The 18070-nt window shown below is 39.1% G+C and overlaps 1 protein-coding gene across 2 annotated transcripts in view; it reads right to left on the bottom strand.

The window, feature by feature from the left end:
- The window catches only part of GDA (guanine deaminase), a 76422-nt gene that overhangs the window by 34660 nt on the left and 23692 nt on the right, over positions 1-18070 (bottom strand). For both annotated transcript variants that reach the window (XM_049647084.1, XM_049647024.1), the window contains exon 2: positions 5902-5990. In XM_049647084.1, the coding sequence (XP_049503041.1) occupies positions 5902-5990 (89 nt within the window). The remainder of the gene's footprint in view (positions 1-5901; positions 5991-18070) is intronic.

The raw sequence follows: 18070 nt of genomic DNA, 5'->3' as shown, positions 1-18070 counted from the left end.
GAATCCAGTTCACTGGTGTCTATTAAGTGTCTAAACATATCCCAACAGATATTTGTTAGAAGACAGTATGCACCACCACCCTGAGAAAATACTAATTACATTTTAATGTACATAAAGAACTCGAGCTCAAAACTTGACATAACAAAGAATTCCTTATTCTACCAATTCAAATGTATACCACCTAGGTGGAAGACAAAACCAGGGCCGCCTATAAAATGCTTTAGTTTCAGGGGCACCTGGGTGGCTCAGTGGGTTAAGCATGTGACTTCAGCTCAGGTTATGATCTTGCAGTTTGTGGGTTCAAGCCCCACATCAGGTTCTGTGCTGACAGCTCGGAGCCTCGAGTGTGCTTCCGATTCTGGGTCTCCCTCTCTCTCTGCCCCTTCCCTGCTCGCGCTCTGTGTCTCTGTCTCTTTCAAAAATAAATAAACATTTTTTAAACGCCTCATTTTTAGAGCAGTGGGAACTAGGAATGGGTAGCGCTACTGCTGACAGTTGTAGCAGCAGGGAATTTTCTTGACAAGGTGCATGTACTGGGCACTGGGCACCGCACCTACATGCATCATCCTACTTGTGGGAGGCAGCTGATTATAGGGATTCGATATATACATTCTTGACTCAGCCTGCTTGATTTTGAATGCAGACCCCGCCATAAATCAGCATTGGGATAATCGATGTGTTTTGTGACTCAGTTTCCCCTTATGTAAAAGGGAGACAGCAGTAGCACCATAGGGTTGACATGAGGATTGTTAGCATGTGCTAAAACGGCACCTAGATAATAAAAAGCATTCAAAAAGAAAAAAAGCAGTAGTTGTTATGACGATGTAACGCTCACAACAAACTTACGAAGTAGTGTTGTTATCTTCATTTACACAAGAGAAAACTGAAGCTCGGGAAATGTGAGTAGCTTGGAAAAAAATGCGATCATTCAACTAGTCCAGGAAGTTTGGTCTGCAGACTCACTACTCTTGGTCACCACCCTCCGTATGACTGAACTGTTAATGCACTCTGGCAATGGAGAGCAGTGACCAGCTAGCATGGCAAGAAGGCAGCAGGAAGCGAGTCTACAATGTGCGGCATGAAGAGAGGGAGGATGAACTAGGGATTCCTCTCAGGTCTGAGTCACTGACCTCTCAGGATAACCCAGTCCTTGGGACCTTTACTGTCTCCACTACCACACAGTGAAATGGTGGTATGATTTCTTTATGTAGTTGAATCGTTCAATCAAATAATATTTCCCAAGTATGTGATACGTTAAAAAAAAAACAACTCTCCTAAGCCTTCTGGAAAGTCCAAAAAGAAATAAGACATCTTGTCTCCAAAAAGATTATAACCTGGTTGAGCAGATTAGGGGTGAGTGAGGATATCTGTGTGTGTGATGTATTGGGGGGGGGTGTTTTGAGAGAGCTAGAGAGAAAAAGAGAAGTAAATCTGGTCATAATATAAAAGATCTTAGTGAGCAATTTCACTCCTAGTGATTTACCCAAGTGAAATAAAACATATGCTTACAAAATCAAAAACAGGGTACAAAAATATTTATAGCAGCATTATGTATACTAGCCTCAAATTGGAAACAATCCAAATATCACAGGAAAACAGATAAACAAACTGCTGTATATTGACACAATGGAATACTATTTGGCAATGAAAAAGAAAGAACTACTGATATAAACAATAATATGGATGCATCTCAAAACATTATGATGGATGGAAGAATCCAGACTCAAGACTTCTTGGTTTATTCCATCCATATGACATTCAAAAACAAGCAGAAGTGATCTATGTGATAGAAAAAAAAATTAAACAGTGGATGAGGGGGTGGAGAGTGACTGGAAAGGACACAAAGGAACTTTCTAGGCTGATAGGAATGTTTTATATCTTTCTTGGTGTGTTGGTTACATATGTAGATATACTTATCAAAATTTATCAATTCACATCCCTAAGATCTATGCACTTTACTACATAAAAAATGTTTCAAAAACAACAACAGTCAAAAAAAGTGTCTTTAAAAAGAGTCTTGAAGAGTCAATTAAGTGAATTAATTGGTATTGGTTATTCTGGGGTGCCTGGGTGGCTCAGTTGGTTAAGCATCTGACTCTTGATTTCAGCTCAGGTCACGATCTCACAGTTCGTGAGTTAGAGCCCCACATCAGGCTCTGCACTAACAGTGCAGAACCTTCTTGGGATTCTCTCTCTCCCCTCTCTCTCTGACTCTACCCCACTTACTCTCTCTCTCTGAGAATAAATAAACTTAAAAACATTTTTGTATTAGTTATTCTGTACCCAAGAGAGAGGGGATTGAGATGGTATTTGTTACATTTTTTTCCTTCTCTTTTGCAGAACTGTGACATATTGAACCACAGGTTTAGGACAGAAATCTGGTGGTGCCAGGCATGTGTTGGGAGATTCCTCTCATCTCCCAACCGTCACATTTCTAAATAAAGATTATGGTGATAGGAACAAAAAGAAAAGATGAATACAAAAGAAAAACCTTGACATTTTATCAGGTCTGGGAAGCAAAGGAGAGGAATGAGTTCAAGAGAGAGTTTTTGAGCATGCGATGCTGAACATATGATACAAAGGGCAGAGAATGTAGGAGGAAACTCCACATTGAGGGAGGGGCGATGTTACGAAGCCTAGGGTCCAAGTGTAACCTCCAAAGCATCAGAAACGTGGGTTAAGAGGTCACAGAAGATGTACAGATGGGATTCAGATTGGAGAGTCTGCCCTGAGCTGCTAACCCTAGAAGCTGGTGGTGCCAGAGACTTCTATGGAAAAAGAACAAAACTGAATCTTGAGCAGCAGCATCCACTTAAGGAGTAAGAATGAGGAAGAGAAGGCCATGCTCCCTCTGGGCAGATTTGTCAGGAGGACAAAGGGAGACCCAGGAAAGAGGTATGAAGGGCACCAATGAAAGGAAAGGAGTTCAGGACAGGGAATAGTGTTAAAACTGCAAGGGTGAGTGGTTTCAGGAAAGACTGAGTGCTCTCATTTCGATGCAGTGGTTGGGGGAGACACCCAACCTCACATGGCTTCAGTCCCTCGTTATATCTAGAATGGTTTAGTTACTGTCCTAGGTGCTGAAAAGACACACAGGAACATGGAAGACGACTGTTAGAGAAAGTACTGGGCGGAGGGAGAGCTCTCTTTAAAAATATTTGGTAGTGAAAGAACGGTAGTGTAGGAGGAGTGGGAAAGTCACGTTTTGTTGAGCACGTTTTTAAGAAAGCAGAGACGAAAGAAGCAAAAGAGATAATTTAGGGTACAACAAATTCAGAGGCGACAGAAGAGCAGGGATTTACTGCATCCTACATGTGACTTTCATCCAGAAGAGCTAACGATTCTTTTGGGGAAACAGGAAGCACTTTCTACTAATGCTTATTAGTAGAAATATTGACATGAGCAATATTCACATATTGCTTATATATGTATCGTGTATGTATCACAGGTATTGGTGCATGTGTGAGTGTGGACTGTGAGAGCTGCTCATGAGATCAGAGGTCACTGAGCCCAACTAATCATTTTACAGAGAGAGCAAAAGGAAACTTGGGCACAACACGCTTGTTTTCAGACATGCATCTTGTTAGTGGTGGCCTGGTCGGGATTAGAACTCAGTTCTCCACGAAGACCTCACTTGCAGCTAAATCATAACTAATGAATGTCAAGCTGCAGACACAGCAGAGATGAGGCCTACAGGTGGAAACAGAAAAAGGTGAAACAGCTCTCCTTCCTTCTGCTTTTCAGCTTTCCTCTTTCCAATTTTACTATCTTAATTCCCTTAGAAAAGCTCGGTGTCTCCCCCCTCCCCAGATAAAAACCAATCGACTTCATCTTCCAAACCTGTGGTGCTGGCCAGCCTGTATTAGACTCTGAGGACAAAAAACAAAGTTTGCCCCGCTATACACTTGCCAGAACATCCACCCATGTTCTAACCAAGTGGAAAACGTTAACAAAAGCTCCACAGTCAAAACACATGACTGTCTAGAAGGGTCTGAGTTGCCCAATCTGTTTGTACATCATTGTCAACCTTCATTAACCTGCCCTGAAGGGGGTGTGATGGTCCCATGGGCCTGGGGAGCCCAGGCCATTTGAAAATGACTGTTTCTTGCACAACAACACAGGCATATAAAACTATCAACAACATTCTGTCTTCATTTAAAATTTTGGTATTTTGTTCATCATGGATTCTTTGCATTAATTTTGATTTTTCAAAATACTGCACCAAACTATTATTTATCTTGATTACTGACTTTTTTTTTTGCCCTCCCCACCACCCTTAAATTCCTTGCCCAAGGTGAACACCTCACTTGCCTCACCCTAATCCTGGCCCTGCCAATTTCTCTATGGTCCCATAGCCACAATCTGATCCACTTCTATGAAAGCACCACTCAGAGTGTTCCAGTTAGTATTTGCATTTAAAAAATCCACATCGTGCTGAGGTAGACCTGTAGGCACAGGAAGTCTGATAAACACACTGTCAGAGACATCATCTTCTGTGGCATTTAAATTGCGACTTAAAGAAATTCAACTGCACGTATCTCATGTGTTTGATATAAGAATTACTTTGTTTTTTGGGGCACCTGGGTGGCTCAGTCAGTTAAGCATCTGACTCTTGGTTTCAGCTCAGGTGGTGATTTCACAGTTGGTGGAATTAAGCCCTGCCTTGGGCTCTGCGCTGACAGCAAGGAGCCTGCTTAGGATTCTCGCTCTCCCTCTTCCTCTGCCCCTCCCCTGCTAGCTCTCTCTCTCTCTCTCTCTCTCTCTCTCTCAAAATAAATAAACACTTTAAAAATAGAATTACCTTGCATTTTAAATATTATTTTTCTGGGGTGCCTGGGTGGCTCAGTCAGTTGAGTGCCAGACTTTGGCTCAGGTCATGATGGCACAGTTTGTGAGTTCAAGCCCACCTCAGGCTCACTGCTGTCAGCAAATAGCCTGCTTTGGATCCTCTGCTCCCCTCTCTCTCTCTGCCCTTCCCCTTCTCATGCCCTTCCTCATGCTCTCTCTCAAAAATAAACATTTAAAAATAAATAAATAAATAAATAAATAAATAAATAAATAAATATTCTTTTTCTTCAAAGACTTCAGTCTTCCACCAAAGTTTACATTTTGTCTTACCTTACCACTTCTCTGTGTGTGGTGCTTACAGGTCCACCGGAATCTACATTTGTTTGATGGACTTACCTCCAAAAGCAGCCTCATAAAGAGGGACAAAAGACTATAAAAGGCCACAGAAGTATTTGCCCTTCCCCTCACCCTCCCACTGCTGAACCACTTGCTTATGGCCTCCCGACTTCCCTCTCTCCCTCTTGTGCACTCCCACAGTTTCTGACCCCATATCCCAAAGGCACACAGGCAGGAATCTTAATGTCAGTCATTCCTCAACATATATTCTCAAGAAAATCTAGAAAGAGGAAACAGGCAATAACACAGAAGTGGCTGGAATTAGGTTTTCCCTAACAGTGCTGTCAGTTACTGATCCCCAAACCTCCATCCCCTTCCTCCTGGTGGTTTATCTTGCTTCCTCTTTATTTCCTTCACAAAAGGTATCACAACCTATCGCTGGTGTGCTTCTGTGTCTGTGCACCCGCTTCATCTCTGAGAGCCCCGTGGGCTGTAAACCCCGCGAGGGCAAAGACTTTATAGACCATTTTCTGCTCCAGATCCTAGTTCTTGCACACAGTTAGCTCAACAAAGGGTTGCTAAAGGAATGAATGAATGATGGCAGACTCCTGTTCTCAAAGTTTCCACCCTACAGCTCCCTGTTCTCTAGTCCCCTCTCAACTCACCCCAGAGGGAAAAAAAAACAAAGCCTCTCTGTCTCCAGGCAGGTGTCTAATCGTCTGAGACTAGTTGACATCACTAGTTGACAGCAAAGGGAAGAAGTTAGCTATGACTTACTGGTTGCTCAGTTCTCTTACTTCGCACGGCCGGAAGCACCATTCTTTGGCCAGCTTTTCCTGTTGAGATGCTTCTTCTAAAAACACTATCTTTAAAAGAAAGAAAGAAAAGAATCACAAATTAATAAGCCATTGGCATTTGTTGTTGTTAAATGTCTAAATCTTTTAAAAAGAGACTAAACTGTAGCTGAATTGATTTTTAAAGGTGTTCCATACCAAATGGGATAGCGTTCAGAGACAAAAAGACAGGGTTTTGCCTCTGCTTGTCCAAGGAAGTAAGGAAGTTTTTCCTTTTCTGCCTTTCTGTAGGCATAAGTAAGACTTCAAAATTCTAATTTGAAGATATAGGGTATTAAAAATCGTTCATTGATATCTATTTCTCCCCCACCCCAGAATGATTGAAGGAAACAATTGTTTATAGAAAGTGTACCTCACTGCAGGTGAATAAAAGATTTTTGTTAGGCTTTTATAGGAAACCCGCATCTAGAGTAGGGTAGTAGTGTATCATGCGGAAGGTTATTGACACAATATGATTGCACATAATAATTGCCCAGTAATCGAATCTCAGCATGACTTATGTTGATGCTCTGGTGCTGGACATCGACCATAAAAAGGGAGGTCTGCTATATTTTTCTAGTACTGTGGATGAGATGTTAATACAGTGATCTCTCACGCAGGCTTGGGAGCCCTAGGCAACTGCTGGGGAAGCTTGGATGGGCCTCTTCCTCTCTCTTTGTCTGGTTTCCCCATCGCAAACTGGGGGTAACATCAGAGCATACTTCACAGGGCTACTGTAGAAAGTAAATATCATAATTTTGGAAAAGAAATTAGCACATCTCTAGAACATAATAAATGCTAGACACTTTATATCTATTGCTGATTTTTTTTAAATACAGTGTTATTGTCTTCTCTATAAAAATGGATTGCAAAGCAAGAAAAAACAAGGAACAATGGAATATATATATACAGGAAATATATATATATATATATATATATATATATATATATATATATATATACAGGAAATATCCTGCATTTCATTTATAAATGTAATATTGTGAGAATACATGTTTTGTGGAACATAAAATACTGAAAAAACACTGGCAGATAAAATGTATCTAATTAATTAGAAGCAAGGCAATATAGTGTGGGAAAAATAGTTTGTGGAACTGAAAGTAAAGTAAAATATATGTTGATTTCTCTATTCATTGATGATATGCTTTTTTAAAAATTGGGATTTTTATCAGAAGAGGAAAATAAAAATGTAATTCCTACAAATAAGAAAAAGTAATTTGATGAGTCTAAAAAACATATTTGAATTCATAAGTAGATCAAAACAGATCCATAATTAACTTAAAAAACACAAAAACAGTATTTATCTATATACTCAGAGCTGACTCACCATTAAAGACATAAATACATACATACATACAAAAACTATACAAAGCACTATATTCACACATTTGAATATATATTTCAAATAAACGTGTTTTTTTTTAACATTTATTTATTTTGAGAGGGAGAGAGAGCGCATGGGGAAGGGGCAGAGAGAGAGGGAGAGAAGGAATCCCAAGCAGGATCCGTGCTTTCAGTGGAGAACCAGACGCAGGGCTCAATCTCACGAACCCGTGAGATCATGACCTGAGCTGAAATGAAGAGTTGAAAGCTTAACCGACTGACTCACCCAGACACCCCTGAAAGAAATCGTTTTTGAAAATATGAACAATCAAAATTTATTCTGGGAAACTGAAGGAACTAGTAACTCTAGAAGAAACTGAGGACATTTTTCTAACCCATTAGGGAAGCTCACTGTTCAGAACCATGATACCTGTCACAAACACAAGTTTCTCCCTCCTAATAATTGGGGCTCTACCCTGAGGACACGATTGTCTCTGTGTTTCTCATGCATCCCGGTCAGGCAATGAGTTTGGTTTCTTCCATACCAACCATGGCCATCTGTAAACCATTTTTCCTTCAGCTCCTTGTAAACTAAATTCCTTTAAGACTCACCCCTTCCAGCTTTCAAGAGCACCTTTCCTCTCTTTGTTGTTCTCCTTTACCAACCTTTCTCTCATTGTCTACATTTGTCAATGCCTGCCTCACATTCTTTCTCTCCACTCCGAGCCCTGCCTTCATTCCTTAAAAAATCATCATGGACCCTTTCGACACCATGACCACCTATTTCCACGAACCCATCTTCAGTGATTTGTTCATAAACAAGTGAACAAATGAAGCTCATGAACTTCACATCGTGGTTACACCTTAGACATGTTCATGGCCCATAACCGTTCCACCTCCAAAACTCCTGAGTCATACATCTGACAAAAATTACCTCTTTCCTGTTTGCCATTTCGACTCCTCCAACCAGTCTTCCACCTGAATTTCCCTTTATCTTCTCCTCTCTACTTTTCCCCAGCCCATCAGTGCTCTTCTTCCACACTGTCCTTGTCTAGCTTAGATTCTACCACCTATTATTTCATATTTCTTACGTCTTAGTCAATACATACCAGGTAGAAGTTTAGCCTTAGCTGAATCCAACTCTCCCCTTCTCTGGGCCGCAGCACATGACATGGTTGATGGAATATCCATAATCTTCAAGGTCCAAAGTGTTCCTACCAACTCCTATCAACTCCTGGCACCCTAAGACATTTCTCTAGCACCGTGGTCTTTACTTTTAGTAAAACTTACAGAAAACGTAATTGCATATCCACCAACAGATCATTAAAAGTGCTTTTTCAGTGATATATTAATAGTAATTGTTATCAAATAACTCAGAAGGAATTGAAAAAATGGAGAGATACTGCTATAACAAAGCCCCTCCCAATCCCACCCACTTGATTCATGTGAAAATATTTCTCAGCACTTATATGCATAAAAATGGAAAATAAGGGGCCCCCTGGGTGGCTCAGTTGATTAAGCATCTGAATCTTGATTTCAGCTCAGGTCATGATCTCATGATTTGCAGGATCAGGCTCTGCACTGATGGCTCGACCCTGCTTGGGATTCTCGCTTTCTCCCCCTCTCTCTGCCCCTCTTCAGCCCGTGCGCTCTCTCTCTCTCTCTCTCTCACTTTCTCTCTCTCAAAATAAATAAATATTTTTTAAAAAGGAAAATAAAAAAAAATTGATGCTACTCCTATTTCATTCGACCGACAAGTTACCACTCATCCAGAGATATATTATCTAGTTGGAGGGAAAAAACAGCTTTTTTATTTTACATCTAACAAATTATCTTATGGTCCCAGGGAATTTTAAATACTTTATGCACAAAAATCTAACTGCAGTGGTTGATCAATAAAAGACTTTCAAATGTAAAATTATATTGTATTAGCATAGACTCTGTAAGGAAAGTAGAATAGAGTTAGTAATTCAAGAAGAAAAGGGGCCTATACAGTATTTCAGATCATTAAGAAGAAGTGAGCTCATGATTTTTTTTAAAGAGTAGATTAAGATAGATATCAAATCACTGTATTTTTATTCTGTTAGATACATTTTAAAAGTAATGTCACAGTTCAATTTTAACACATATATGTTTACAATCTGCAAAAAATTATGGGCTTTTTATGTATTTAAATTACTTTTGAGAGAAAGGGAGCAAGCACATGCACACATGTGCAGGAGTGGGGGAGGGGCAGAAGGAGAGAGAGAGAGAGAGAGAGAGAGAGAGAGAGAGAGAGAGAGAGAATCTTAAGCAGGCTCCACACCGAGCGTGGAGACCAACACGGGGCTGGAGCCCACGACCCTGGGGTCATGACCTGAGCCAAAATCAAGAGTCAGAGGCTCAACCGACTGAGCCACTCAGACACCCCTGTTCTTTAAATACCATTGGAGGGGTGCCTGGGTGACTCAGTTGGTTGAGTGTCCTACTTCAGCTCAGGTCATGATCTTGTGGTTTGTGAGTTTCAAGCCTGCATCAGGCTCACTGCTCTCAATGCAGAGCCCTCTTCAGATCCTCTGTCCCTCTCTCTCTGCTTCTCCCTGCTTGTACTCTCTAAATAAAAAAATAAATAAATAAATAGGACATTTAAATACCATTGGAAACCTGGGTTGGAGATGGCTTTAATTCACAAATCAAGTACTTAATTAATAGATTGCTTTCTTGTTCTTATTCATGTATTCACTCAACAATTATCGCCTGCATATAAATAAATTGATAGGTGAATATCAGATATATTGCATAGATTAGTGAGTGCTGTGATGAAAAATAAATCAAGGTAAATGGATGAGGTAAAAAGTGGGGTGTGATGGATGTCTCTGAGAAATGATGTTTGGGCACAGATTTACATGAAGGGAGGGAGTAAAACACTTGATATTCTGGGAGGAGCATTCCAGGCAGAGGGAACAAATCAGCACAAAGGCTCTGATATGTTATTCAAATTTAATTTAAATTGGATGCTTGGCAAGTTTTGAAACATCAGGGATACCAGTGGGGATACACGACAAGGACCAGAAGAATAGAGACGGTAGCCGGGGCTTTGTAGATCATGGTACAGCCTTGAGATTTATTTTTAAGAAGTATCTAAAAGTATTTTGGAAAATGAATGTGGCAAAGTTATAAAATATCACTGAGATTCTCTTTATGGGGCAATGCTCTTTCATCCTGAGTTTTTCTGGGCTTATGTGGTCATTCAACCACGTCTTCAATCTTTCACCATTTAATGAGTGCCTGTTATAACCCACGCACTTCCTCCACAAGCCACGGATTAGGTGGGCTGTCTGGCACATACAGAAATCAATAAAAACCAAGTTTCATAAAATCATAGATGGTGCCAGCTCACAGGAACCTTCCCATCTGACCTCCTTGTTTTCCAGATGAGGAAATCGAATCCCTTCTGTTAATCAAACAATTCCAAATACTCTCTTATTTGAAACTGTGACTATTTAGGATGGGCAATAACAAGAATGTCAGCAATATTAAAGCCAAAAGTAGATGAGTAATGGCTGTTAGCTAATGAAAAAAATCTTTGCAAGATAGAGGCTTCAAACACCAGATGGTAAATTTGGGCAAGATGTTTGTTGCTATGTACAGAGTAAACTGCTCTTCAGGCCATTGTGAAATAGCTTGCCCATCCAACTAAATAAGGTAACATATATTGCAACCCATTACATAAAATCCACCCTTAGGCCCTGTAATGGGAAATAAGATCAGATAAAAAACATGAGGTTTCAAAGATTTCTGAATCTTTTGGACGGAGATGAAAATCACCATATTAGCTCAATTCACCACAAACAGATTAATGGGAAAGAAAGACAAAGTGTGATTGCCTTAAAAAGGCAAAACAAACAAAAACTTGTCAGCTTATAGAGGTAGAACTGAACAAACTCATGTTACAAAGGCACCAAATGGCGGCGTGGGGAACTTACACGTTCAGATCTGATATTCTCATGTCACAGGTGAGGAAACGGACCAGGTTATATAACTTGTTGAAGGTCACGAGGCAAGCCAGGAGTATCTGCTTGACTCGACCCGTCTTATGGATTCTCCCAGACCTTTTATGATTGCTTCTGCAATAGTATTAACTAAGGGTCAGCAAACGTTCTATGAAGGGCCATATAGTAAATATAGACCACGTTGTCTTTGTGGTAAGGACACAGCTCTGTCATGTAGCACAAAAGCAGTCCTGGATAATAGATAGGCCTGGCTATTTTGCAATGAAACCTTATGTATAGAAAAAAAATTGCATTTTATATAATTTTTACTTGTCATGAAAATTTCTTCTTTTCCAATCATTTAAAATGTAAAAATTATATTAGCTCACTGGCCATATAAAATCAGTCAGTGGGCTGTATTTGACCTGTGGGCCGCAGTTTGCCAAGCTTTGCTGCAGACTCCTAAAAAGACTCAGGGATGTTATAATCATATAATTTGAAAACCATCTCAGTGGCTTACACTAACATTTTCAAAAAAAGCTTTATCTCAATTTATGATTGGTTTTTCAATTGGCAATAACTTTTACCAATTATTCCTTTAACTTTAGCGTTTGATAAAATACTCTTGGAAAAGTATACATTCTGGCTACCTTATAAAACCTGATTTTGCTATAGAAATACAGATATTTTTCAATAAATTAAAAAAGTAACTTCAGGGGCGTCTGGGTGGCTCAGTCGGTTGAGCGTCCGACTTCAGCTCAGGTCACGATCTCGCGGTCCGTGAGTTTGAAACCCAGGTCGGGCTCTGGGCTGATGGCTCGGAGCCTGGAGCCTGCTTCCGATTCTGTGTCTCCCTCTCTCTCTGCCCCTCCCCCGTTCATACTCTGTCTCTCTCTGTCTCAAAAATAAATAAACGTAAAAAAATTTTTTTTAATAAAAATAAAATAAAATAAAATAAAATAAAATAAAATAAAATAAAATAAAGTAACTTCAGTAATTCTTGTGATCTAATGGCATTGTAAATGATTCGTTGGCATTTAGTAACTTTTTAGTACAAAAATAAAACATTCTAAAATTATGGGACATCTGATAATAAAAATATTCTTATTAAATGTGCTTACCATGTGTACGACACTGTCCTACACACTTTACCTGTGTTAACTCATTTTAACTTCACAAGAACCCTATGAGGTAGGTACTATTATTAACCTCATTTCACAGATGAGAAAAGTCAGGCATAGGTATGTTAACTATTTTACCCAAGATTACACAGCTGGTAGGTATCTAAAATTTAAACTATAGTCCCTGTCCAGGCTGAGGGCTATTAAGCACCATGCTACACATTTTTAAAATTGTCTTTCACACAAAATTTTGTTAAAAGCCCTCCCCTTTAATTTCTCTCTCTTTTTGTTTTGTTGTTTTGTTTTGTTTTTTACAAAATATTTCTTTGTGCTTTTCCATTTCCTTCCCTTCCCTTAATACGTCCCAGACTGTGGGTCTGGTGGGACCAGGAACACAAAGGCAGTCAGGGCTAAAGGTGTTATCAAGGCTAAGAAGGCTAACAGGGCCAGAAGGGCTGGGGATGAAGAAGTATAGAGTCTATAAGGCAGGTTAAGAGGACAGGGATGGCTGAGGAGACAGCTACCAGGATCAAGAGATTGATTACACACAGGTAACCAGCAAGTAGGTAAACATACTGTGGTTAATGATAGTATTCTCAGAGGGGAGTGACAAATATAGAAAGGGAAGGCTAGCATATGGTGGTACTGGATTTGAATTGGAGGTACTGGTGTCAACCATGGTTTTTCATTTAGACAGATCAATAATAAATAAATGGATACATACATACATACATACATAAATACATATACATACATACATAAGTCCTTCCTAAGTCTGTGTGCTGAGAGGACTTAGGAATAATGATACTCTGTAGCAATCAGCACCCATAATGCTCAGATCTTGGTTTCTATACACCATTCTCCATTAGAAAGAATCAGATTGACTGCAGCAACGGCTGCAGCAGAGAAAGTACATGACAAATCTGGAATGTAATTTTGTACCAAAAAGGAAGCACTAAAAATATAGTTGAAGAATGTTAAAAAGTCCACAGGAGCCACTTTGAAGAAGCTCCAGCTAGCCAAATATGGGCCAGTTTTAGCATCTAATAATAGTAATAATAATAGTAATAATAAATTAAATCCCAATGAATAAAATAGGAATCCCTAAGTCCACACAAACGAAGGAAGGAAGGAAAGGAGGGAGGGAGGGAGGGAGGGAGGAAGGGGAGTTTTTTCTTACAGTAGAACACCAACTAACCCATGTGGAAAGAATAATAGAATTAGAAAATGAGCATTTGGCAGCCATCATTGTAATAAATGACTCATGCAAAAATCATCAATGAATGTTAAAACTAGTGGGTGAAAATTTTGTTGCAGAACAAGATATTTATATAAATCCAAAATATCTCCCCACAAAATTTATTTTACAGAGAAAAATGGTAACTATATGGTAGAAAAGCTTGGTAAATACTACTTTAACTAAGTGAACAAAGTTAACATCAAGAATAATGGGATAAATCAACATTATGTGCCTCCTGCTATGATGCACCAAGAAGAACACAGCTCCATTTCTGTGGTATTCCTGCCAAAAAGTGCATAATCTTACTCTAATTATAAGGAAACATCAGGTAAACCTAAACAGGAAGACATTCTAAAATAAAACAAACAAATTGTCCTGTATTCTTGAAACTTATCCAGGACAAGAAAGACTTGAAGACCTGTTTCAAGTGGAAGACAACTAAAAAATCATGACAAGAACGTGCAACCTGTGATTCTAGTGGGGATCCTGACCCAGAAGAGAGAGAAAGCTATCAAGGACATTGCTGGATCAATGGACAAGGTTTGAATGGATCTGTGGATAACATGGCAGAATTAGATCTATGTTAATTTTCTGATCTAGATGATTGTACATGATTATGTAAGATAGCATCCTTGTTTTTTTCTTTTTAGGAAGTACATGATGAAGTATTTAGACTAGAACAGCATGTCTGTAACTTACTCTCAATTAGTTAAAAAAAATGTGTGTGTGTGTGTGTGTGTGTGTGTGTGTGTGTGTTTGCATATGTATACCTACATATATCTAGAGAAAGTGGGAAAGAATCATGAAGCAAATATGGTTAACATTATAATGTTAACAGTGGGGAACCTGGTGAAGGCTATATGAGAGTTGTTCATAGTGTTCTTGTAACTTTTTAAAACAATTTGCAGTAACTTAAATATTTAAAAAATCTTAACTACCAAACAAACAGTATATTTCTTAGAATTACATATATTTAAGGGCGCCTAGGTGGCTTAGTCAGTTGAGCTTCCAGCTCTTGATTTCAGGTCAGGTCATGATGCCAGGGTCATGGAGTCAAGCCCCACATTGGGTCCTGCACTGAACATGGAGCCTGCTTGGGAGTCTTTCCCTCTGCGCTTCTCCCCAGCTCTCATGCTCTGTCTCTAAACTAAATTAAACCAAACTAAATAAAATAAAATAAATAAAATAAAATAAAATAAAATAAAATAAAATAAATTAAAATAAAATAAATTAAAATAAAATAAAATAATATAAGAAATACAAATATTCAAATGAAAGTATAAGGACAAGTAAGGACATGATAAACATAAAATTCAGGATAATGGCTCCCTCAGAGGAGGAAGGGAAGGAACGGGGATGGAAGGGGCATCTGGGAGGCTTTGAATAAAAACAACGGTTCATCATGTCTTCATCTATTACAACCACACAGGCATTATAGCTGTTCTTTTTTATGTGAGCAAACATATGAACAAAAACAAATTATATGCTCATAATAAACGTTAGTTTTTAACTTCAAAATCATATTATATAAAATGCTTACACTGATAATCTGTGGAACACCCAAATGACCAACAAGAAAAACTAAGAGTGGGGTGTAAGCAGCGGGAAAACAGAATGACACGGATCTAACGTTGATAGCACCCAACACCAGCAATCTAAAGTGAGGTCATATATGTTCCTTCTTTTAGTAATGTGCCCGACGACCTCTACATGCACCAGAGTTTGCAAAAGGCTTTGGGATACAAATTATTATGCCCTAATGTTTTTTATTTCTTAAATTCAAAATCCCCTGATGCCTTAACCAATTTGTGAAATAGGGAAACTGCTAAGATGGTTACAATTATCACAAAACATTGAATCAACTTCACTCCAAATCTCAAAACCAAGGTTAAATGACACATTTGAATCATGAAATTATTAAACAAGCTAACAATTTCAGCTGCTGTCTCACAAAAGACACCTTCAGAAACTAAATGCAGGAAGTGGACAACTGAGTATGAATTTAGGAAAAACACTCATTCTTCTTTTGAGAACCGAAAGGTGATGTCAACTGTCCCCAAAGTTTATCTCAACAGACTGCGGCAGATACAAAGCTACTGATAAGAAAATGCAGGTATACACAAAAGCACTGGCTACACAAGTCTATTCCTTTGGGTTTTTTTAAACATGAAATCTGCCTTAGAGACCTGTTGTAGGTTGAACTGAGGATCCCTCAAATCCATCCACTGAAGTCCTAAACCCCCAGCACCTCAGAATGCGACTGTATTTGAAAATACGGTCTTTACAGACATGATCAGGTTAAAGTGAGGTCAATAGGATGGGCCCTGATCCAATAGGACTGCTGTCCTCATGAAAAGGGGAAATGCGGGAAGTTGATATGACAAAACACAGGGAGAAGATGCCATCCACAAGCCATAGGAAAAGGCCTAGAACAGATGCTTCCCTCACAGCCCTCAGAAAGAACCAACTCTGCTGATACTTTGATCTCAGACTTGCGGCCTCCAGAACTGAGAGACAATGAATTTCTGTTGTTCAAACCACCTGGCTTGTGGTACTTCGTTCTAGTACTCCTAGAAAACTAATAGAAGTCTCTGTAGGAGGAAAGATTGGAAGACTATTCTAGCAAATAAGCAAAGGAAAAACACTGCAGAAACTCTCTTCCTTTGTTTTCTGTAGGCACCTCGTCTGAGAAGCTTGAAGTGGTTACAGAAAACCAAAACACTAAACTCACTGAAGAACCAAGATTCTGCTATTTAGCAGTTCTGTGAACACAGGCTAATCCTGTACTTTTTCTGACTTACGGTTCTTAAAAACGCGCTGATAATATGTGCCACACTTTTCAATCTTATAAAGGCAAACTATTTTCAAATGGAGATATGTAAAAACAGTCCATGAAGTGTAAAAGCTCTCTGTAAACATAGGTATTATCAGTAGTGTTAATATTTGATATGGTAGGAGACGACTGCCGTCGCGGTGTGCCTTGATTTCGGAATGGCATCGGATGGCCCCAGAGAGTTAACTTTGTTGGATAAGCTCGAGAAAGGCAAGCTGGATGACAAAAGAGTTGGAGAATTCATATTAGTTTATATATTCCTACTCAAGGGGTTGATGAATACAATGAGGGACGCATGTCTGGAGATGGAGAGAAACATCAGTAAGCTCCATCCCAGCCTCTTCTTATTAACAGCTTTTAGATATGAAAAAGGTAACAATTTGGAAGGGATAGTTTATTCTCTAGATAGCAACATCAAGTTTTAAAAAGACATCCATGGGCTAAGACTACCAGAGAAAGCTTAACCAGAATGTAAGTAAAACCTGACATTTTCTATTTAAGAAAAATCAAATGCACAAGGTAAAGATAACTTGATAACCACAAGGACCATGAGCTCAAACAAGCCGTGTGGAATAATTGCCCATAAAAACAGATCTAACTAAGGTCAAATGTGTAGAAACACAGGCAACACCTGCTCTGCATGGTTCTGATACTTATCAATTTCAGACACCACGGTTTAGTTGAACAACAACAGCACACCAACGGCATGGTTCAAGGTTACCATGTCTACCAGTTACCATGGTCTACCATCTGTTACTGAGTTCACACACCGACAGCAAAGCATGTAGTTGTGTTACCTCCTTGTCTCCCAGCAATAAACTCAGGTGGCATTTTACAAAAATAGATCATTGAAAGAATGAATTGCTTAACAATGATGAAAGTACAGCAGAGAAGTGAAAAGCCATAGCACAAGAAGTGCTTAGCACAGCACAAGAATCTAACATAAAGGGAGTTATACAAGAAATAGCTGACCATGGGAACGTTGACAGTGCCACCATTGGAGAAATTCTAGATCTACAGCCAGAGGAACTTAGCGGAGGTAGACTTATCAACATAAATGAGGATAGTGATTAAAGATGTCTCAGAAGGCATGGCACCAGCAGTAGCTTCCCATTGAAGGAACTCTCAGAGAAGTATCTCAAGAGAGATTTCACTACATCGAGAGCTCAAGACGTAAAATCTTAGAAGTTGATCCAGAAGCTGGATGGCAATTTGCCAAGGTGAACAAAAGATGTCTGCTCTGTATAATTATTATATAATGAGAAGAGAAAGGCAAGCACTGTCCAAACTACTCTTGCTGTGTTTTTTAATAAAGAAATAAAACACTGTGATTCTCTGTTTCTAATGTTTTAAGGTATCCTACACGAACACTATTTTTACGGTTTCTTTTCATCTCCCCATGCATTCAGATCAGAAGGAAAATTTTTAATACTTTAACAAAAGTGTTTAATGATCTCAATAATCATAATTTTCTCATTGATTATTTTTTCTTAGGTTTATTTATTTATTCTGAGTGGGGGAGGGGAAGAGAGAGAGGGATAGAGGGAATCCCAAGCAGGCTCTGCACTGTCAGTGTAGAGCCCAACTCGGGGCTTGAAATCTTGAAC

Source organism: Panthera uncia, chromosome D4 (assembly GCF_023721935.1).
Source record: "Panthera uncia isolate 11264 chromosome D4, Puncia_PCG_1.0, whole genome shotgun sequence".
NCBI classification, from domain to species: Eukaryota; Metazoa; Chordata; class Mammalia; order Carnivora; family Felidae; genus Panthera; species Panthera uncia.
This window is presented reverse-complemented; position numbering and strand designations above follow the sequence as displayed.